Here is a 23,917-nt window from a genome sequence, read left to right on the forward strand (position 1 = left end):
TTCTCCACGTCGGAGAGTCACTTCGCGAACGGCCGATTTTATCGGCGTCGTAAACGTTCATCTAATAACAATTCTGCGCTGCTACTGGCTGGAAAAACAGCAGGTGCCGGTTTCTCAAAGTTGATGTTGCAAACAAACAGGGGGTTGTCTTACAAAAATTTGTCGGAGTCTACATATTGTAGAATTTCGAAAGAAACATTGTTCTTCGTTCAGAACGACGAACTCATTTTTAAGTTAAATTTTGCTACACCAAAGAATTTCGGCTTTTGCCTCGATTTTGAGGTACCTCTGTGTTTCCCGACTCGATGCGAGCAAACTGCACTAACTCGCCCGCGAATCTGTTCGTCTAAATCGCGAATGCAGGCACGCGATTCGCTGGAAACGGCGCGAGGGTACGAGCGCATGGAGCAAGGGTGCGCTCGCTCTTACGGTAATATTCATAAGCCTCGCGGCTATTACATTTTACGATTTCCACGTGTTTAAATCTGATTTATCATTGTCCACGCACGGGTAATTACGGTCCCCCGCTGATCGTTTGATTTATCGCGATAGTACAATTAGCCGCGTATCCCTCCGAGATTTATGCCCGAGAGTGTCATACGCGACGCGCACGGCCAACGTTGTAGCCAGATGATATTCAGGGCCGGTCGTGTAAAATTCTGTGTCTGTGTTCTTCTTCTTCTTCCTTTTCATCTCCTCGATTTTTGTCTATGTTTCTTTTTTACACGAGGCTCGTAGGATCGCGAAACGAGCTTTCATTTCGAGCGTCTCCGTTTTTCCCTGACAACGGCCGGATATCTCTAGGAGCCTGTCTCGTTATGGAGCTCGCAATTTGTAAGAGAAAAGAGAGAGACAGAGAGGAAAAAAATAGAGGGAGATGAAGCGGCGGTCTGCGATGCTGCAGTTTCATTATCCAGCGCAGCGTGCACAGGCCGCGTCTATTCCGCTCTCGCCACAATTAAACCGTGGCCTAATTTATCGCCGGATCTCGGTTCGGCGGGCTGCTTTTATTCGGACAGGTGCAAAGAATAAACCAACAGAGATATGAACTTTACGACACTTCGGAGATTGCGTGTAATTTACAGACGCGAGGAGGACTGCGCATCGAATTTATTTGTTTCGATATTTTCAGAAGGTCTCTTTCACCGAGAGAACCGAGGATGACGATCGTCATCGAACGGAAGCTCGATTGTGGTTGTTCGACGTGAGGGAAATTGGAGATCGTGGCCTTCCTGCCGACTTTTTCTTTTTCGGATTCTTGGTACATACATTGCGCTCCTTTGTTTGCCAGCTAAAAATATACGTGAATGAGAAATTGTGTCTATTCCTCGTGGGAAATGACAATATCGTCTTAACCCCTTGCCCTACGATTTATTTCACGGTCTCAGTGATTAAAATTTTTCTGAAGATCGTAATTTTCTAAAAAGAAGAAAATTTATATCCATCGAATGCCTACATGTTCTCCATTATCTTAACAATTAACAAAACCAAAGTAGAATTTTATTTCGGTTTGAAGGAAATTATTACCACACATTTTTATCAGAATCTGTTCAGAAAATTCATCACGAGTCAGACACGATATTGTAAGGCAAGGGGTTAATTGGCTCATATAGAAAATGATCGTTACTCTTCCAACAAGACCCCATAAAAATGTATCAGATCATAATTCGAAACAGTGAAACATACTAAACGAAACAATAAAAGGGATACTATATTTCTAAGAGACCAGGGTGGAAAAATGGTTGATCATTGTATCCACGGAAAATTAGATAAAGGTTTTAATCGTGGCCACATCGGCCACGTAAATATTAAGCCTCACGGTGAAATAGTTATAAAGAAACCCACGGTGTGTCATAGTCCTGGTGCAGTGTCCTTTTACCATCTTGTCTCGTCGCTCGTTTTATTTAACAATCCAGAGTCACGCGAACCTTTCGTTGTCACCCCTTGAAGATACAGAGGATAAAGATCTAGCCGGGCGTGTGTCGTCTCTAGTATGCTCGCTGAGCCAGCATACCGTAGGAGGTATGCGAGTTTTGATAGCCGTGACGATTTTAGCCGGCACAATGTCCTCCTCGCATAATCCAGCCAGAACGTTCACGAAACGCTATTACGAAATACTGGGTGTAGCATTAAACTGCATCGCGAACTGCTTGCACGAAAGACTGCATTCCCTTGTGGACCTGGAAAACACAATTTTCTGGATTGTACTATGTTTTTGGTACGTGAATGGAAGTTTTGTGTCATTTAATTTACTTCCTTTGTGTTGTTCAATGTTGGATGAATAGATTCAGCAAAGGTAGTTTGTACGAATCGTAATCATGTTTTAAATATTCAAAAAATGAGGATGTTTATGTAATCGCGTCTTCTAAAAGTCGAATAATCCTAACCCCTTGCCGTACCTTTTCTTTTACAGTTACAGTGATTAGAGAACGTCTTTATGCAGAAAAATGTCGTAGAAGGGAAAAGAAAATGTATATTTTTTGTACGGCTACATTTATTTTAATGCTTAAATATTGCTTGCAAACGAATCAAAAATTTTATGTCATCTAAAATGAAACGCGTAACATTCATATTTGTTAGACTTTGTTAAAAACCTTCATCACGAGTGTGGCTCGTTGAAGTACGGCAAGGGGCTAAAAAAGAAAATTATTAGATTGCATATAAGCTAATAGAATATTTGTCTGGCAAGCATGCTCCACCATTCCCGCACCGACGGAGATAAAACCGAAGAATAAAATTCCGAAGACGTTACACGTCCAATTCAACATTCTCCGGCAACAGTTTAATCCGCGGCAGCCCACGCATATCCAATTCTTATCGGACAAATTCCTCCAATTCCCCCGGTGCCTTATCAGCATCCGATACTGATTCTATTGCGCAACATCGTGCGCAAGACTTTCAAAGCTCTGAGTGAGACCCAGGCCAGATACACGTCTCGTGTCCACGTATTACAAGTTCTCCTTTCGCATTTCGTCGAGCATGAATAAAGCGAAGCCGCAGCGTTGCCGCAGTGGCCGTCACTTCAGCTCTCCATTCCGGCATGGTCGGTTGCGGCGTGTTCTCATCTGTATACATATGTATACCGCACTTATGGTAGTATGTATACGTATGTATACTACCTGGGTTTTCTCATTCGCCGTGGCCGAACTCGCTCGTCACGCGTCCGCCATTTGATCTTTCGGCCATCGCGTCCGAGCTGGCTAGCTGCTTGCCAGTTTGCCTCTTTTATTGCGAGGCCAGCGAGAAATTACATTGGCTGCGATGTAACGCGTTGGGAGCCGATGTATTAACGTCCTGGCGGTAGCCAAACTTAACGAGTTGATTTATGGTAACCCGGCAATCTTCAACGCGTGATTCAATCGAAAATTTTAGATAAAAGTCGCTAAAACACGAACTAAAACATACAGAAATTTTCAGGAAGTTTCGTCGAGGAGGGCATCGTGTAAGAGTTTATTCGTGTCGGTTCACCGTAGTCTCTTTTTCCAAACTGCATCGGAACAAGCGAGTGGACTCGTGGAAACTTTATCGGGCGCTAATTAATCCCCTCGAATTATTTATCGCGCGGCCGGAATAATCGAGCCTGAAATATACGAGTGGATAAAGTCTCGTCGTTTCAGGTACTATAGTAGATCCGGATTTAGTACAGATTCCGGGGCTCGTGTCTCGCCCAAGTAGTCGCTCGTCGCGAGCTAATAAACTGGGAAGACAAGCGGAATTTCGCAGCGTTTCCCTTACTTATGGAATCGTCGAGGGAACCGTATAATTGCCCGCGATCAATTTCGAATAACAAGACGTTAGCCGCGAGTTTATCCTGTACATAGAGTCCCCTGAACGCCTCTTCCGGGCATTGGTTAATAACTTACCGGACGTCTTCGGCAGACGTGTCCACTCCGTCGTTGATGGATTGATGGGATTCTGGAGATTAGTATATGGAGTCCATTAGTTTCTGGCCGGAACACGTTTGCTTGACGATCGTTTAACAGGACAGCTTCAAAGTTTACACGCACATTCTCGGGAAGGTCCTGCTAACTGCACGTTTGTCCGCCCACGCATCGTCTGGTCCCCACCTTTCTCTTCTGGGTCCTGGGATGAGCTCGTTTTTTGCCGTCCCTCCCTTAAGGTCACCTCCCGGGCCTCCAATCGGAGGTCTCACCTTTGGGGATTCGTGGGATCACGGATTTTTTAGGGGTGCGCTGCTTGGAACCCTGAGGAGAGGAGTCGGAAACTGACAATTTCTCTCAACTACCGATGGGATCAAGTTCAATATGGGTCCAATGGAAATCACCGACACAAATTTCCCCGACTCTGTTTTCACCGACAATACCTTTGGCCGACAACGCCTTTAACCGAAAACGATTTTGACCGACAACGAATTTGATCCACAACGACTTGAGACGACCACAGTATGTATTATCATACAGTATTATCATACTGTGGTCGTGTCTCAAGTCGTTGTGGATCAAATTTGTTGTCGATCAAAATCGTTTTCGGTTAAAGGCGTTGTCGGCCAAATCTGGAGTCGGCGAAATGTTGTCGGTGAAAACCGTGTCGGGGAAATTTGTGTCGGTGATTTCCATGGTACCCGTTTAATATGTACTCACGAACCCGAGTCAAGTTCAATAACCAAGTTTCATTTCATGGGTTTCCATTACTACTTAAAAGCAATAAAAGTTTCAATGATTATACTTGAAAAGTATTCATTGTATACAAGTTGTTATCGAACCTCGGAATGAGTACTTACAAGTTTCGAAAAGATACTTATAAGTACTTCGATGTTGAAAGTAATCGAAACTCTTACAAGTAGTACTCGAATCTTGGAAATCAGAACTGCATAGTAGGTTTTAAGCATTTTCTTTATTAAATTCGTAACCATTTAAGAATAATATTTCATTTACAATACTTGGTTTTATCCTATTTCTTTTTTATCCATGATATTTCCTGCTTTTGAAAAAACTCTTTCTGAAGGTACAGAAGTGGCCATTACACAGAGATCGTCACGTACAATTTTTGATAAAATTGGGTGCTTGATTGAATTTTCCCGCCGAAATAATAACGGGTCTTCTTTGCGTTCTAAATATTTGGATTTTAGATAATTTTCCACTTCTAACACAGCAGACGATGAGATAGGTATCGTATTATTTGTAATTGCTATTTCATTGTAAAAGGATGACCAAATTGATAATTCGCTATTGTGCCGATTTTCGGACATCTGAATCTGTGAACTATCACATGTTGTAGATGATTTATCATTATTAATATAATTAGTGGCTATATCAGTCAAGGCATCCCGTGCTCGAAGGATAGATTCATCTTTAAAAAAAGCTAATGTTTTGAATCGTGGATCCAATAATGCAGTTAACATATATAAATGATCGTTCTCTACATCACCTAGATAATGTTCGATATAATATATCAAGAAGAGAGAGTCTTTATCGCAAAGTACATTCCAAACTACAATCATCGGTAGAAGCATGTCAAATTATGAGACCCCGTTTTCTCTCTCATCTCCACAGCGTGTTTAAAAAAAAAGGAAACAGACGCCGCGCCGGAACAGCCTTACGTTGCCACGGAGCATGCAAGAATACGGAAATTCGTAACGATATTCATAAAAATTTCGAAAGTTTCGAAACTGGTTGACGAAGATTCGAGTGTACTTGCAAGTATTATTTACGTTTACCACAGTACTTGTAAAGGGTTGGAAACTGTCTGGCAAAGGTTCGAGTATACTTGGGAGTACTATTTTTTTCTCGAAGTACTTATAGAGAGTTCGAATTCCATCAATCAAGGTTCGAACCTGTTGACACGAGGTACTTGATCCCATCCCTACTCTCAACTGAATCGTTAACGTTTTCTGTAGGCAATTGTAGAATTTATTTTCGTCGCTGTTGAATTGTTCGTGAAAGATTCATTATGATTGGAGATGGCGGAAGATCGGATGTAACGTTAGACGTATCCTAGTGTGTACTTACATGAATATTGAGATGGAACATTTACTACTTTGGTAATTTAACTCGTAAGTAGTTTAGACCGCTCCGGCAATAAGGATCAAATTCAACCGCTTGCACTGCGATTTATTTTATGGGGAAATTGGTTTGAACTTCCTCGTTCACAATATCCTAGAGAAGAAATATCTGTCGTAGCAAAGCTGTAATCCGCTTCAGAGCAAAAAGTTTTATTTTCAAAAATTGTCTCTCTGCCAAAATAGAGGCTTCGATACTAGTTGAATAGTTAAGGAAACAGCATAGGCAACGATGGAAAGCGTATCGATGCCGACGACGACGGCTGAAGCTGGTTTTTGTTACGCTCACGGTTCAATGAACGAAGGTTATAAAACGCCGCGATGCTTTCTGGAGCATCGCGAGCAAGGTTTATTATCTATAGAAAAGGACATGGAAATTTCTAATCGCCGTACTTAATCCTACTTCGTACTGTACTAGAAGTCATACAAAAAGGTGAAACGGGTACGGAGTACGGAATATCTAGAACATGACGCGCCGAGCAAAAACTTAATCAAGGATGAATAAGGTCTGCGTTTTATGTTCCATTTAATAAGCTTATCGATAGGCAACGAACTTCTTTTTGATTTCATTAGAACCGTGAAGGGATCTGCCAGATCCAAGCCAGTTTAATAAACATAATAAAGAAGTCTAACTCCCGAAGCATCGTCTCATTGACTGCCTAAAGGGATTAGAACCCAACGAATCGAGAATTCCGTTTGCTGCACCGTTCTTTCACAAAGAATCTTCGATGGTCACAAGGAAAGAATGTCTGCAGGAATGAGCGGGAAAAAAATGGCTAACAGTAACTAGGTAAAGGCTTACCTGGTCAGTCGAGGGGGTTCGCGAAAAAATTGACACGAAAAAAATTCTTTAGTGTCCCGACGAGGTTGCATCCTCGTCTCGGTGGATCGGTAGAGGGAGCAGAAGAATCGACAACCCCTTTTTTATACCTCGCCTAACCATTTAACGTCGAAGGGTACCGTTGGTCTTCTCGGACGATACCGCTAGATTGCTTTCCTGTTCGAAACGAGATCACGGTCGTCTTTCGCGAAGACTAACCTGCCAGAACGATCGGTACGCTGCTCGGTCTTCCTCGTAAAACACGGCGAATTATTATGAAAAAATCGTGCAATCGATCCAACGTTGATCGCGGAATTACCGATCGCCCGGTAGATCGGCGCCCTCTCTTATCTGGCAGGAGATGCTCGACCGAGTTTTACGGCGATACCGTTGACAAGGATTCAACTATTCAAGAATCCTACTCTTCGCTTATTTCTTAATCCGTAATCAACCTGCTAGACGATCCTCTCGCGCGGCCATAATCTGACACCAGGAGAAAACGTCCTCATCGTCTAAACAAATCCTCCGTCGATTAAATGAATTGTTTCTAACCCGTTTCCGGCAGAACGAGATCGCGTGAAGTCGCTCAGCAAATGCAGATGTAGATCGAACCCTAATCTAGATCTGAAGCACTAAAAATACAGAAATTGCTCCCATATTGCGTGTTAGACTAATTGTGTGTAGATAGTGCACGAAGCCAAGAATTATTTCTGTAAATAAATGTACTCGAGCTAACGTTCCACGCGGTTAGATCTGTTATCGGAAAAATTGTAAAAGGCGTCCGTTACCCGCAAGAATTCTCAAGAGGAAATGCAAACCTGTGGACGATATTGAAAATAAATAAAGTCATGATAGCTCGGCGATCAACAAAAGACGTTTTTCCCGGCGTACCTCGCCGCAGGCTGATTTGCATCTTGTCTTTAATGATTTTGTGATCCAGGGCTCTAAGGTCCGTAATAAAGACGCATTATTATAATAGCCAGCCGGTTCCGAGCTCGGAGAGGGGGCGTATCCTCTTATTCTTTTCCGCAAAAAATTGTGGCCGCGCCACCGTATTTTTCTGCATTCGCAAATGGCTCTTCCGTTTCGCGGCCTACATATGCATGAGCGATCATTACGGGTGATTATCTACACCTGCCCAGGCGAGCGGTTTGCGCTTCTCTAGAATTATTTCGTACGAAGGATAATTGGTTCGTAGAAGGTTGATTCACTCCCAGGGGGAGAGCCAGAGCAACTTCTTCGTAGGGCAAGGTCACCCGCCATTTTTACTCGAAGATGGCAGACCACGGATACGTTAGAAACACGCCGACTTTGTACAGTTTACTTGTTTCTAACGGGTTGTAAAAATTACTACGGAAAAATTACCGGCGAGATCGCGCCGCGACTTTTATCGTTGTTGCACGCGGCTAAATAAAGTTATTTCATTCTTTCGAGAGATGGCTATCAGTCGGCTGAACGTTTATGGCTGTTTATGGGAGCTCCGGCGGGCCTGTAGATTTTTCTAAGTCGCCGCACCGTGAGAATTTATGCACTTTGGCTGGTGGTGTGGTCGAGTTTAGAGTGGGAAAAGGAAAATTTTACATAATTATAGTAAAATTGGTGGATTTTTTGAATTCGCAAATCATAGCTGAACTGCTTTATTTTAACTTGTAGTTGCCGATATTTGTTCATTTGTTCATTCTTCTTGGAAGCTACGTGTTTTATTTCATTTTTGTTCTTTTTTGTCTTAACTTTATCACTTAAATGTTGCGTGATTAAAAGATTGTGTTCATTAATCGAGAATATGAGAACGATACTTGTCCGACGGCAAACGAACGTGTCGCTGTCACAATTGCGTATTGTTGAATTTTCTCGCTGAAAATGTTGTATTTACGAGCAATAATTAAAGTTCGTCGCTTTTTCATAGAATTGTTCGTCGATACACTTTCCGCGGAACGTATTGGCGGACATTTCATCTCGGTTACGATCACGCTTCCGTCGGCCATCGATCCGTCCCTATATCGATCGTCCATTTATTTTTTCGTCTTTTGTGTTCCCACTTTATGGTCCGCGTACAGCCACGAAAAAATTGTACACATTTGATGGAACAACCGTATTTACGATGACGGAGAGAATGAGATCAGAATTTACCGATCTCTCCGTTCCTTTTTTTTTATCTAAATAGGTATACAGCGAGATACTCCGGCGGTTCCATCGGTACAACAAACGATTTACCTTCTTCGAATTAGTGCTCGTGAAAATTCTGATGTGCCATAATCCACGGAACGCTGGCTTCCCATTTGTTAGATGAAAAGAATCAAAATTCTGCTGCAGTGAGCTTCTTTTACTGCGCTTTTCATCTAAATGGTAATATACAGTAAAAGGAATTTATTTCCTTTATGCCAGGAGTTTTGTAAGTTCTTTATTTCTAAAATTATAATTCGTAGCGAACCGGGCTTCCATTTTTCATCAATGAAGAATCAACTCTTTTTACAGTTTCGTCTTTTACGCGCCAATCTCGCATTTCTGTACATTTTTTCCGTGTTCAGAAAAATAGTAATTTTTAAAAAACGTACAGAAACTCTGAGGCTTCAATAATTAAGCCGTATGGCATAAAATCGCGTTCGAAAAATGGGATTTGAAGTAACAGGGTATATTTTCGCAAAGACGCGTAAAACTTTTTAAAGCAGATGTGTGTGGGAACACATGTCGGGGCGTTCAGCTAACCAAACAAGGATTAAAAGATTAAATAAAATGAACACACTTGGCAGCAGAAAGCCAATGAACAAAACAAATATCGACGTACACCGTGTTTAATTAAAACAGACCTCGCTCGGGCAAAGATTCTGCACGTCTTCAATTCCATACGATCATTTTCTCGCAAAACAAGCAAAAGGGACTGCACCACGGTTCTCTCTGTTTAATTAATTCCTCGAGTCTCCCCAACAAACGATGCTGTACAGCATAAAACCAGTCAATGCTAATTAAAAGACCTCCCTTCCTCTCAGCATCCAAACGAAATTTCCTGCAGGCTGCTAGTGATGTTTCACAAATTCCCAGCAAAATCGTGGCACCGTAGTCCTCAACGTTTCCAGCTAAAATTTTCTACCAATCGCAAAAGTAAAAACTCAAGTCCCCAGTGTAATTCCGCCTGTCTACATAAAACCAGTGACAATACTAATTAACAGATCTTCACCCGTGCTCAACAAAATGTCCTCCATCATCTCTCACAAATTCTCAGCAAGACCATAACACTATCATAGCTCCGCTCAATCGCAGATATAAAAATCCAAGCAGCTCACAGCTGGCTGCTCGCATAATTTCCCCACAAAACAAGCAAAAGAGCCTGCACCACGCTTCTCTCTGTTTTAATTAATCCTACGACTCTCGTCGACAAGCGATGTTTTATGTCATAAAACCAGTCGATGCTAATTAAAGGACCTCCCTCTAGCTCCAACAAAATTCCCTGTCACCAACCCCCAACGATCAAATCACCGAACTGTCCCGGTCAGAAATCGCAAGTAGGTTCAATCATAAAAGTAATATCGTACGACAAGAAAAAGAGTCATCTCAAACGATGTCATACAGCGTGAGACCAGTCAGAGCTAATTGAGGGGGCCTCCCTCCAGGTGTAGCGAAATTCCCAACATACAGGCCGTCTTTGACAAACTCTCAGCAAAATCGTGAGAAATGCGCCGCTCCGATCACGGAAATAAAAACTCGCGGCATTTCGAATTTCGTCCGAGATGCGCGTTGTCTCGATTGAGATCCGGCTGGGCCAAGGCGACTCCAATTATTTAACACCGATATCTCGGAGTGAGCAGTGCCGGAATAATGATGCGGACATCGGGTCTCGGGGCATCGTGGCTCTAACTCCGGGGATTATTTAGTGCAGCTTTTATCGGGGCTTGGCAGCAACACTGTTGGCGAAACGACGGAATGGCGGCGGTTGAACGCGAGAGCCTCTCTCTGAAGAACAGCCTCCTCGCATCTTGGTTGGTCGCGTGTGGTGGTACACGTTTGTGTACACGTGTGTGCGTGGAGAGAGCAGGGGAATTGAAGTCGTCGTTGAACCGCGAGGGCATCATCTAGGACTCCTCCTCAATTAACCGTCTGGCCGACCGGTCGCATAGCGGCCGGGCAAAATACGCCGGCGATATCGTAAACAGGATTCTTTACGCTGATTCGCGGCCGATCGCCGGTCCCATTTTCTGCTCCCTTCATCCTCCCCTCCCGCGCACCCTTCCCTCCTTCGCTGGTATACAGCTGCAGAAACGGTGATCCCTATTTTCGCCCGTATTCCCCTCATTATTTTTAGGAATGTCCAACTTGTTGCAATGTCCAGGTTCTCCCGTGCACACACGCGAAACAACGATTCACGATCCACGGGGGAGAGGGGACACAACAACATCGTATCTCACCAACCCCCTTCCCCCGAACAGACCTTTTTTCTCCGTCTCTCAACCCTGTACGCCACCTACTATACCAGATCGCAACATCGCCGTCTGTTCCGGAACAGTGCGAGGTCGGAATTTCGTACGAGGACTGTTTACGAGGACCCCGGATTCGACGGCCCTCTGTCCTTCCCCTCCGAGCAGGATTCGACAGAATTGAAGCTCGGCTTCAACCCGACAAATTGTGGGGAACATGGTTGTCTTGAGGTTGATTCTCGAGCAGTCGGGTTTGAAGGAGGTCCTCTGGCTTGTGGATGATGAGCCCTTCGTGGTGAGTCTGTTTGACTTTGTTCTTTTGGGAGTGAGTGGGAATTGATGCGGGGAGGATGTATGCGTGGGATTATGTTTAAGGACATTTGGATCTGTATAAAGATTTTTGGATCTTTAGTGTTTGCAAGGTGGTGGATTAGTTCTCGACTAATCGATTTCTCCAGGAGGGGAGAAAAAAGAGAAAAAGAGGGGCAGGAGGGGAAAAGAGACGTCGAAGGGCTCCGGAGTCCCAATAATATTTACGACCCGCGTCGGTTCGTCCCCGCGCGCCATTCCATCCGCAGAAACAAGGAAAACCGTATTCCGCGCGGAACGGCCGGAAAGGCGAAGGGCCTCTTGTAAGTTTTCTCATCAGGAACGGGTTTCGTTTGCGAAATTTTATTCGCCTCCAACGAGACGTAAAGCGTATTACATTGTTGACGCGAAGATTGGCTACGTAAAACCGAGAGGACGTAGGACGTCGAGAGATGGAGGACGCGAGAAATGCTGGAGAGAAACTCCAACACGGGGGTTGAAAAGGAAACGCGAGAGAATACGGGGTGGGGAACGGGGGGCGGAGAGATCGGCAAGAATGTCGCCGACAAATTTCCAGAGAGCGAGAGAGAGTGAGAGAGAACTGTGCGGTGTAGGGACGCAGATGTGTGCGAAACACTTGTCGACAATGTATTTGTCCGGGTGTTTCTATGTGTCAACCGGGTTTATGTACCGGAGCCATGTAACCCTTCGGGTTCTACCACGAGGTTACACGTTCATGAGTGTACGTACTGGGTGGTTCATGATTTTTTTTATAATTTATGTTTCGAATTTTATTCGATGAGAGGGTACGGTTTTTTGTTTAGAAGTGTTCGAACTTCAATTTTAGGATTCATTTGCCATCGGGAATATTGGGTAGCTTTGTTAGAAAATTTGGATTCGTTTAGCTAAATGTATCGCATACTCGGCTGTTCGTAGCTGGATTCTAATTTTGATGAGCAAATATTTGTACATATCAGATTCGTTGATCTCGTGTCGACCTCGACTAGATGTTGACACTATTGATGATGTCGACAGTATCGTTGACGCTGGCCTTCGCATTGGTACATAGTGGAGTAGAATCCAATCATCGACATTCGGAGAACGTGTTATCGATGAGAGAAGAATGATGTTAATGCGTTGGTTTGAACGGCCGTCGATAGGTGTTCAAAGATATCGCTCATCAAGCCAAAACATGAAATACAATAAAAGCGGCTGAAATACGGCGAACAATTTCGCGAGAAAATCAGCCTTCGAGGCAACCATAGCGCGCACACCGAAACCACCCAGTATGCACCGGGGGCACATCGATGCGCGTCTATCTCGGCGGCGACGTCGGAGAGAAGTCTCATTAGACTGAAGTCCCGTGGAACGAGCGTAGGAAACTCGAAGCGGCGAGGATATTCGGAGGAAGACATGAAAACTTGAGGAGAGAGATTGCGAAAATGCAAGAATTTCACCGGGGCCGTAGAACAGGGGGAGAGTTGCGATGGTGGTGGTGGCAGTGGTGGTGGTGGTAGCGAGGAAGAGGGAGAAGAACTGTATAGCCGTATTCCGCGATAGCGTGAACCGTGAACCGCTCCGAAGAAGAAGACGAAGAAGATGAAGAAAGGGATACGGAGAGAGAGATAGAGAGACCGAGATAAAAGGGAAGAGGGTAGATATATCCCTGGGTACGAGGCTCGGAGGAGATTGTTGCCGGTGCAGTCTTACCTTAACTCCGGCTCGGACGGTGCTTCATGCTATCTCGGAACGCTCATTACCCCGCAACATTGTTGCGAACACGCGTCCCCTGGGGACTTCGATCGAAACGACAGGGACTCGGCCACCGACGATTCAATTATTTCTCGCGTACACAGGTAACCCGAACCTTCCACGCAAAAAGAAGAGCCGAGAGGACAAGCTACGCGGAGACCTTCCCTTCCGCTCTTTACGTTCTTCAGATCTCTCTTTCTCCCTTTCTCTCTGGTATTAACGATTTCTTAGAGACTTCGCTCGAACCCTCGTTCGGTCTTACGTGCTGTTAGGGACAGACGTCGTTACGAAAACGGAACAATCGATGGAAGGTTTAATCTAGTTTGCTTTGTCTCGAGATTCTGGTCTTTTTCAGTGGGTGTTGTATTCATTTTATTGAGGTGGACAGGATAGAGGACCTTTCTTATTAATCAATCCATTGCTGGAGCTCCAGAGTCTCCAAAAACCATCCAACAAATTAGCCCTATCCTCTATCTTCGAGAAAATCCTGAACAGCCCCTCAAAAAATATCCTGCTTCTCCAGAACACTTCCAAACTCCTGCATCCTATCTTCCTGGCTCTAAAAGAAATTTTACACCTCGGACACGCTCCTAAAAATCCCGGAAGCTTGGCATTCTCATGCAAAACCCGCACTTGCAGAAGAAGTCGCAGAAGGCCAAGACGCAGAACACGAAGTTTGCGAAGAGCCGCGGTACCGAACGTCTCGGTATCGATCGCGGCCCATAAGGTCGCATTCGTCGCGGTGAAATTCCGAATCCGTCGGCCGGAGGCAAGCTTCAAGGACCCAGGGCGTTGTCTAGACTATAATCAAGAGACAGACGCACGGGCTGGCTGGATAAAGTCCCATCGGTAGGCACGTGATCCCGTATCGACGAAGCCTCTTGCTCTCTCGTTGCTCTTTTCTCGCCGATCTATACATACATATGTATGTATTACTGCGAGCGGCGTGACGCGGCGGGCCGCAACCGCGCGGTGCACAGTCGAGAGAGAAGCCAAGCAACGGCGTAATATATTTAACAATGTCTCACGATATGAGACGTTTTTACGGAAAGTCGTTGGCATAGGAATTGCTCCTTGGATCCCGGGGCCGTTGCCGGGGGAGCAAGACGCTACGGGGAAAAGGGAGAAGAGGAGAGAGCCCGAGGCGGACACACATCGGAAACGAGTTTGTTCTCCTCTAGGTACCTAAACTTCGGGGTTACACTTACGCTTACACGCTGGACGTGTATGCCCTTTTTCTCTCTCTCTATCTTCCTCTTTTCCGCTTCCTCTTTCTCTGTCTCTCCACGGTCGAGCTGTATGAAATTCGAACTTTTATAACCGGTCGCCAGAGAAGGAAGCGAGAGAGATAGAGGAACTGTGGCCATTCGGACTGGATCCTAGCCACGACATGGCGTCCTCCACTTTAATCCCGTTCGCCCGGGACCCGAAAACTCGGCCGTTTATCCGAATCCACGGATTTCGGCTACACCGAGTACGACGAGCACTAGAAACTCGGATATACATTTCCTCCGGTGGCTTTATCGTCCCCAGCTCGGACCAAAGTGGAGTAGTCCGCTCCGGATGCAAGTTGTTTATGATTCTGAAGAATAGATAAACATCTCGCCGCTTACGTTTCGCATTGTATGTATTTTGCGTAAAATTGATGAAGAAATGTCTTCTTGACACGAACGATGCTCATTAGTTAATATTCGAATGGTAGGTGAAAACATTCCGCGAAGCTAAGAAGTTTATATTCCAGTTGGCAATTTGCGCATATTTCTTACACACGTATACTGATGATAACGACAGCAATGTACACTAATTATACTGTACAAGAAACCACGAATGATGTGAACGATGTAAATGAGCTATTAATTTTGCATATTAAGTTTCAATTACGCTGTTCCGTACGCCAGCTCGATAGGAAACTGAAATTAGCTAAATGAATTGGTAAGAAGGAATAAATCAATGGAGGAAGGAATAAATTTCAATATGAACTGTCTTTATATTTTCACGAAATCAAAGACTGTAGGTGGTTAGGCTAAACGAAATTACGCTAGTTATCTACCGGTGAATGGCCAATAAAAATTTTATCGTGGCACTTGTTTGGCTCTGGCGCCTCTTGTTTTACATCGAATAGGATTAGTGTAGAAAATCACATTAAACGTTGCCTGGTTAAATAATAATTAGGGCTGGCTTTACGTACAAATACGAGTATAATGTCTGAAAATTCAGTGTTCAACATTCTGTATAACAATTTCTATTTTGGGAGAAGGGCTGTACGGACATTTTGATGGCCAGAGAAAAGTTTGCAGAGAGTAAAGAAAAATGATGAACAAACTGCCGAAACGGAGCAGCGTTCTGACCTCATCGGAGCCTTTTGATCAATCCAATCGCGTCCATAGTGATCGCAGAGCCCCCGTGGAGGGAGCTAAGGTTCGGCATCTCGCCAGCAGAGGGACCCGATTCTGTCACCCAGTATTATTTCCTCCGGTGCCTCGAAAAACCCCGGATGAAACCTTTCCCGCCGTTGCATTGGCAAAGGGTTAGCAGCGAGAACTTGGCTACCCTGTGTGCAGCGTTCGGACAAACGGATTTCGTAGACCACTCCCTTTTCGGGTCCCCTCCACGGTGTCGGCCATGTCGAGCATCCGTCAAACGGCGGGAAGAAAAGAGGGCGTGCGGCGGTTCCGTGGAAAAAGGAGGAAAAAAAGGAAAAGCCATTGCGAGAGGGCAAAGACATCGTCCAGGGTGGGAGGACCTGGGTATTCCGGGAAGGTTGGGTTAGGTTTGCAGCGACCGTTTGCGTGGGCGGGGGCCGAGAGAGAAACCCCGGGACGAAGGGAAGACGAGAAAGGTTGGGAATGAGGTTGATTCTCGAGCGAGGTCACGTATTTCGAAGCCAATCTAATACACTCCGAGAAAGATGAGAGCGAGAAGGAACCACCAGGCCTTCTCTCTCTTTGTCTCTGGAAGCCGAATGTCTAGCTCCGAATTGGACGACCCAGCTCCCAGGGAAATGCAGCCGCGAGGAGACGTGCAATTCCATCCCCTGCGCCCCATTAATTATCGTTGCATTTGCCCCGGGACTCTCCAGCTCCACTGTTTGATTAACCCTTTGCGGTCCTCGAACCGTTCCCTTCCATATAGCTCCTCTCATGGATCCTGGAAACTTGAGAGTATCCTGCCAAATGCGATTTTTGGAATTATTTAAGATAAGGTGTAACGGCAATGAAAATTTTTAATCTCGAGATGAAGAAAGCAGTAGTTTTGGTGTTCGAGGTGCGGCGGAGTAAGGGGTGTTTGAACTTTGGACGGAGGCGACTTGTCGAGGATTCGAGGCCGTTGATCTGATGGTAGTTTAGCGAGTTGTGAAGAATTGAGGGCGTGGGAGGTGAATGATGAGAGATTGGGGCTGTACGGTTATTGAAATATTTGACTGGAGGCCTGCGGAGGGATTTTATGAGAGATTGTTTCCTTTCGGAAGAGCAATTTGTAGATACATTGCGCTGCATCTTGCAAGAGATTTATCTGCGTTATTGTACTGTGCTGGGCTGGTACAGAGATTTTTGAACTGTTTGAAACGAGTGTTTATACATGTGGCTGGAAAGTCAGCGAAAGAGAGGTAGGGTAACAGATTTTTGTTTCTAATGTTCCCGCGATTATGAAAAGAATTCTGGTTCAAGGGCTCCCGAACGAGTCCTGGTCTATTCAAAGTTAATGGGCTCCTCCGAGCAACAGCCGCTCTGAACGGGACTTTTAATTACGAGATCGATCGGTGTGCAGCAACGTGCAGAATCTCGTTGGCACCGAAAGCCCCGTGGAATTGGAGGATCATGCAATTTCGTGGACCGTTGACCTGTAATGATAACCATCGTGGAACCTAGGAGTCTCGTGTAATAGACGAACGTAAGGAAGCCCATAAAACTGCATGTTCTGATAGGGTTCCGTCGCGGACGACCTTAATTCGCTTTCCTTTTTCGTTATCTCCTCTCGCTTCGCCTGGAGAGGTCCTCCGAGCCTCGAACAATTTCACACAACAGTTCCAACATTCACAGAACAAAGTACGTCATTTATTTGATCCACAATGTTTCAAAGAAATCGCTAGCCATAGTAAATTGTTCGGTCTACCGGAGCAACGATTTGCAGAAAATGCCTGAAGCCCCCAGCGTTCGCTTTAAAAATGCTTTGTGGAAATCGTGCGAAGGGAATGCAAAAGGATCAGACGGGATCCTCGGGGATCAGGAACAAGCTAAAATCGGATAACACCGTTCGCCACCGATGGAGTCCAAATTACCGTGAGCAGCTCTGCGCGCGGAACGGGGTATAATACGCGGGGATCCATGATTATTAAAACTCGTCCGCCAGTTTCAGGGATGTAAAACGCGTCCGTAAATTTTGTAAAAGCCCTTCGGACTCGCCCTGCGCTTGTCCGCGGTGCATCCGGGCGAAATGGTCGGTGCATGCGCCGTGCATCGCGTCGGAATGCGCAGTGGCCGCTGCACTTGCGGCGTTGGCGTCGGCGTCGACGTCGACGTCGATTTCGTCGATTCCGTCGACGGGGAGGCGAATTTACTCTGCCCGAGGTCGTTACACAATGGCCTGGTTCGTGGGGAACGTTCTGGGCGCAGAATCCGGCTCCATTTTCGTGTTTTCCGCGAAAAACCGAGGCGACAGCTCTGAAATGGCACTCGAATCGAGAAATTGATGTAATGGGACTGAAACGCTTTTCTCAGCGAGGAAGATGCATTTGCCACTATTTAATGCGAGGAAAATGCATTTGCCACCGTGTAACGCGACCGAAACGGATCTCACAGCTCTGGAAATGCATTTGCTGCAATGTCCACAGAGACTTCTCAGAACTTTGCTCTCGACTTAGCGTTGGCGAATCGCGCAATCTTATCTGGGGCAAATAAACCCTTCTGTTCTCGCGAAACTGTCAGAATTTACGGGGGCCACGGGGAAAATTAATTTTACTGAGATATATTGGAAAGAGTGATAAAACCAGCCGCTTAAAAACCGACCCCCACTCTCCGACAGATAACGAAAGCATCGTAAATGTAGATTGGAGGGAACGCTCGCGGAATGAGACGCGAGTCCTCGCCGATCGTTCGCCGCGTAAAAATGTATTGCTCGAAATTTATTGAATTTTCTAGCCAGCTAGGAAATGAGTTTCCTTCGCTCTGGCCGGCGCTCCTCTCTTCTCTGCTCTGCACTCCTCGGCAAGGAGACGCGAGACTGTAATTCGATTATCGATTCGATGCGAGAGCTCCGCGGAATTGGAGTGTTGCCACGGTCGAGCAGGTATTTCTGTCTTTTACGATGAATTCTTTTAATTAGAGTCGTCGTGTTCGGTTAATTGGGATTCTGCAGGTGAAATGAACGTTTTTCGTGATGGAGCAAGTTGAAGGAGAATTTCTTTCGCAGATGCATTTTGGTGGAAGTGCTGCGTAGTCGAGAGAGGAAAATTCATTGTGTGGAATGTGTGGAGTTTGCGAAATTCATGTGACATAAACATATTTAAGAACGTATAATGTGAAACATTCTTTATGAGGTACTGGTCGGCCTGATAGTTTGCACACTGCACTTGTATCGCAAGTATTGAAGCAAACGAGAACAATTTTGAACATTTATTTATTGTATCGCATTAAATGTGCTTTGAACTTAATTCTACATATCAAATCGTTGCATTTTTATACTCTATTCATAGAAATATCGTTGTTGCAAGTCGAGATTGCAAGGAATATTATGAATGAACGAATTTCTGAGTCTCTCAACAAGAAATCGATCAAGTTTACGATCTCCCATTGGTAAACAGATGATTAGTCAACCGAACAAATGCACAATTAAAAAACCTCCTAAATTTCACGATAAAATCTCGAAAACTGCTTCTGACAAAAGAATACAGTTCTCCTTCTGAGGCCGTCGCTAGGAAAGCCTTCGCAAAAATCAAAAGAAGTCGCTTTTGTAATGAGACAAACTGGAAACCGACAGATATCGTCAGTGGAATGATGTTAGGTAAAAAGTATGCTAGTTACCGGGTTGCAGGAACGAAAATTGTGGAAGTTTCGTCGAGAATCCGCCGCCATGATCGCCTCAGCATCGGCGCAACCGAGGCGAACATGCGCGCGTCGCGCGACGGGTCGATAAAATGGACAGCCTTCTTCTCCGTTCCCGTGTTGCCTCGAGTGCATTTCGAGTGCTCTCACCTATACAGCCGTGTACGAACGATCATCGAAGAATGCCAGATACTCCGAAAACGCATTACGACAGACAACGCATAAATTTCCTTACGATTATTCCCGCGCGCGGTCGCCGAGCACACGCAGAAAAATATGGACGCCGCGGGAGGCCTGAGAACGTTGCTTATTCCAATGCAACACTGTAGCTCGAATCAATTTCTGACATGGAAACATTGCCTCGTTCATCCGCGGCGGTAAAAGGTAAATTTGTCGTTCGGGGAATTTTCTTCTTGAATTTGTAAGGCAACACCTTTGTTGCAAAAAGCACAATTCTGAATCAGAATGAATTTTTATTTCACGTTTCGTTTACCTTCGTTCCTATTCTTGTCTGAGGTAATTTATTATTTCACTCATCGTCAAATTTCTACCATGTAAGACAATGTGACCGTACCAGCTCAAGGATGTTAATACGTATTGAATAAATAATTTCCTCGCAGAGATTTGTCTCGGGGGAACGCAGTTTGGAAGGTTAGGCCCTTGAAGTTATAGTAGTTCTAAGAAACTTCTTTCATTAATTACCTCTGAAAAATATTTTGCGAAAATGCCTGCGAAAGATAGCACGCGAAGGAATGTTCTATTAGAGCTCGAAATTTTCGTGGCAGCCGAGGTGAAGAATTCCTCGAATTTTCAAAAGGAAATTAGCGAGCGGAATTTGGTGGCGCCGTTTGGCAGTTGTCGCTACTTTCCGCCTCATTGGCCCCGTTGCTTCGTTTCGCAGCAGATTAACCCTCTCGCGGTATTTACGACCGGTCTTTACCGCGGCTGATATATTTTTAAACGATATCGTCGCGACGAACCCCATCGACCGTTGAATCCGTTTCCCCATTAACCTTTCTTACCGCGATCAAACCGCTTCTCCAAATAACGAGGCTCTCGATAATATTCCCCGGGATTCCCCGATATACTTTCCACGTCCTTCGATACCATTTTATCCTGTCCGAAATGCCCACATCTAACTCTTCGAAGTATAATTAATTTTTGTATTTGATCCTGATTTTTCAAAGCTTTCACTTCTTTTCGCAAATACAAATTTTTGTTACGTCTGCTGGAATTTTCTCTTAGTTATTTTCGTTCGCGATATTTCAGTCGATATTTGACAAGCGAACCGCGAAATATTCTTCCCCAAACAAATAAATAATCCCGGCCGCCACAGGAGGGGTTCAAATATTCCGTATTTTCGACAACAGCGAGTTGCGCAACGATGTTCGCGATCTCGAAACTGGAACCACCTATCTCAGCCTGATTTCATCAGCGAATCCCCGCGGTTGCGATCTGTATACACGCGATTCTCGACCGAAGTCATTGTTCCCGGTTCCCAGATGTATTTCGGGAGACCGAACGAACGCGACGGCGGATTCGGAAGATTAACGACGACGATGACGTGCACGCGTGGCTTTCAATTTTAGCTTGGACATGTGTCCGTCCTCAGCAATTACAATTTTGTTCATTTAGTGACCTAGTAACACATTCCAAAATGCATGAGAATTTTCCGTTCGCATATCTTGGTGACAAAAATTATTTGAATCTAGGTGCACGGTAGTGCACCAGCCAAGTTCTCGCACTACCTCCTTTTACACGAAACAACTTAGACGTTTTTTAGAAGCTTATAACTGGGCACTGAAGGCAGATGGAGAGATGTAATTTCGTACACTTGTTAAATGCTATCATGTCTCAATATTGACAAAACATTAATCTTCCAACATTAGTAGGTTCCGAGATATAGGACCTCAAAAATCGCTAAATTTGTCACTGGTTGACAGAAATATCAAAACCTTTTGGGTACTTCCCATTGACCTACAAGCTTGAAATTTGGTCCACCATAACAAACACTCAAAGGAATAATTATCCGAGCGTCGCCGGCATAGTGTTAATCTTCGATACATTGAATTTTGGATTTTGGATTTTGTCTTGCAGATTAGGAAAGGATTTTGTTTCTTTGATACCTACTTGATAATTGATGAAATTTCAACAAAAATTGATGAAATCCCAATAAAAACATCTCTTGCAATACCCCAAAAAGCGTTTGTAAAAATTAGTTTAAAAGAACGCTATTTAATTTGTAAAGAGTTACATGGAGGGCCAAATTATTCAAACTTGGCCGTTACTTTTTAAACCAATGGCCATAAAAGGTGTTAGGTAGCGGCCAAGTTTGAATAATTTAGCCCTCCATGTAACTCTTTACAAATTAAATAGCGTTCTTTTAAACTAATTTTTACAAACGTTCTTTTCGGTATTGCAAGAGGTATTTCTAAGCGAACGAACTTGGCCGTATTTTGTTTGATCTCACAACTTTTTACGGCCATAGGAACTTGGCTCCTGTTTACAGGATGTTTTTGTTGGGATTTCTTCTCACGGAACAGAGAATGATTTTATGAATGAGTATTGTATGTGTACAGTGTGTTTATTGTATGATCGTGAATTATAGCAATTTTTTAGAATTTGTATATGGGAAAATGTTTAATATGTGAAGTCAAATTTTTGTGCAGTATCTTGCTTGAAAATTTTGCTTTTGCCCGAAAACCAATTGTAGTGGCCAGATTAGCGCACCGGGTGCTAGAAACGGGTGAAACGTTCGGCGCGCGTTGCGCAAGTTTCGAAAATTTCGTCGACGCGAATCGTGGCACCGGTGTCCCGTTTCGCTGATTTGTCTTGCAGGTTATTGATCGGTGGAGGGCTTGCAGGAGCGAAGATCGCAGAGGACGGCTCGCGTATTTGCTTTCGCGTACTTCCACGTTGGCAAGAGAGTTGGCGGTTCGTGTTGGTAATTCTGGCGAATCAATCTTATCGGTGCCCCGCGATCGCCACGCCCTTGGGCGATATACGGAGACGGGTTCAGAAAAATATTCTCTTGCTAGAAAGTTGCCGGTAGCATGCTGCCGGGGCATCGCATGGCCGGGGCCATTTCACCGGGTAGCTAAACTTCTCGAGTCGAGTCGTAAGAGCGGTCGTGGTCTGAAACTTCGCAGATCCAGGCCAGCGACAATTCTCTTGCTCCACCCTGCACTCGAGGGTGCGCGTTTCGACTAATCGTGCTACAGGAAATGAGAAAAAATTCGCTCCTTATTAAACCGCGGATAAAAAGAAACTTCCGGTCGAGTTTTTGTTCGTAAAAATATCATGGGAAAATTTTTTGCGGGGAAATAAATGTCCAATAAAGTCGGCGGGTTCAGAAAAATGTGCAAGAAAGGTCTGAGGCAAGAAACGAGAGCAATATTGGATAAAGGGTGGCTTAATGAAATCGTATAAGACAAATTTCCTGAAAGAAATAAATGCACAATATTTGCTAAATTTGTTATCTTGAAAGAGAGGTGGATTAATTGAAGAACAAAATATACATACGTATTCAACGGACAAAATTGCATAAAGAACTTGCTTCTCGAACGTCCGAGCGCCTTTTTGCAGCAAAAGAAAATTGCAACAAGATCTCGATGAATATTCTGCCGGTCGCCGAAGAAAAAGTGTAAAACTGTTTCAGAGGCAATTTTAGCAAAAAGCGCGTGGGAAGAATTCGCAGGAGGAATTCGCCGGGGCAGCAAAACCCGGCATAAATTAGCACTTTTTGTTCGATAACAGAAATCATCGGCGACCGAAGCGAGCGAGCGCGCGCGCAGTCGCGTATTCATAAAAATACACGGAAGGGGCGAACGGAAACGAAAGATAAGATTCGCTCGGACGAAAAAATATCTTCACCGCGGCACAAAAACCGTGCTACAAAAGAAGAACCCTGTCGAGGAACGGGAGAGGTCTAAAAGTTGCAAATATCGTCGCAGAAGGAGGAAGGGACGCGAAGATCGAGGCGAGGAGAAATTGGAGAACCACGCCCAAGAAACCGGAATTTCCAGAACCGCGAGCGGCGACGATCGGCCGTCGCGCCGGCACTGAAAGATTCAGTTTAGGAAAAATCGAGGAGTCCACGTGCAGGTTATATCACAGGGTAATGGCGCGCGGCCACCAGGAATTTCAACAAGGCAACTTTTCAACTGGAAAAATTCCGAGTAGGAAAAATCGAACGAACGCACCGCGCCCACTTCTTTCATTAATTAAGTATACAGCTTATGCGAGGTTCTCAATTGGACAATTGCCCGAAGGAGCACTCCAATTATGTCAGAACGGCTGCAGAAGTGTTCCAAGAAACCACTTAATGCTCTAACATTTTTAAGGGTGGCAAATGTGCAGCGTTTAAATGAAATAAAACCTGCTTCTTTGAATTTTCTAATTGCATCTTTTTACTCATTTAGATTGTACAAATATGAGCAAAATTAATTGTAAACGAAGAATCGGTGAGATTTTTTGAGGAATCGACCAGTGCCACGCCCAGCTGGCGACGGCGGCGCAGCTTTTGTAAAAAGCCGGGGCTGGAAGGTTGGGACTAACATTTCGAAAC

The 23,917-nt window shown here is 44.7% G+C and overlaps 1 protein-coding gene across 5 annotated transcripts in view; it reads left to right on the top strand.

Moving 5' to 3' along the window:
- LOC143208196 (uncharacterized) overlaps window positions 1-23,917 on the top strand; it is a 377,481-nt gene that overhangs the window by 16,389 nt on the left and 337,175 nt on the right. Inside the window, exon 1 of one of the 5 annotated variants that reach the window (XM_076422372.1) lies at window positions 4,545-11,543. The exons of the other annotated variants lie outside the window; for them this stretch is intronic. Coding sequence (XP_076278487.1) covers window positions 11,466-11,543 — 78 coding nt within the window. The 5' untranslated portion in view covers window positions 4,545-11,465. Of the gene's footprint in view, window positions 1-4,544; window positions 11,544-23,917 lie in introns of those variants that run through there. 5 annotated transcript variants of the gene reach the window in all.

The sequence above is a fragment of the Lasioglossum baleicum genome, chromosome 4, assembly GCF_051020765.1.
Source record: "Lasioglossum baleicum chromosome 4, iyLasBale1, whole genome shotgun sequence".
Classification (NCBI taxonomy): Eukaryota; Metazoa; Arthropoda; class Insecta; order Hymenoptera; family Halictidae; genus Lasioglossum; species Lasioglossum baleicum.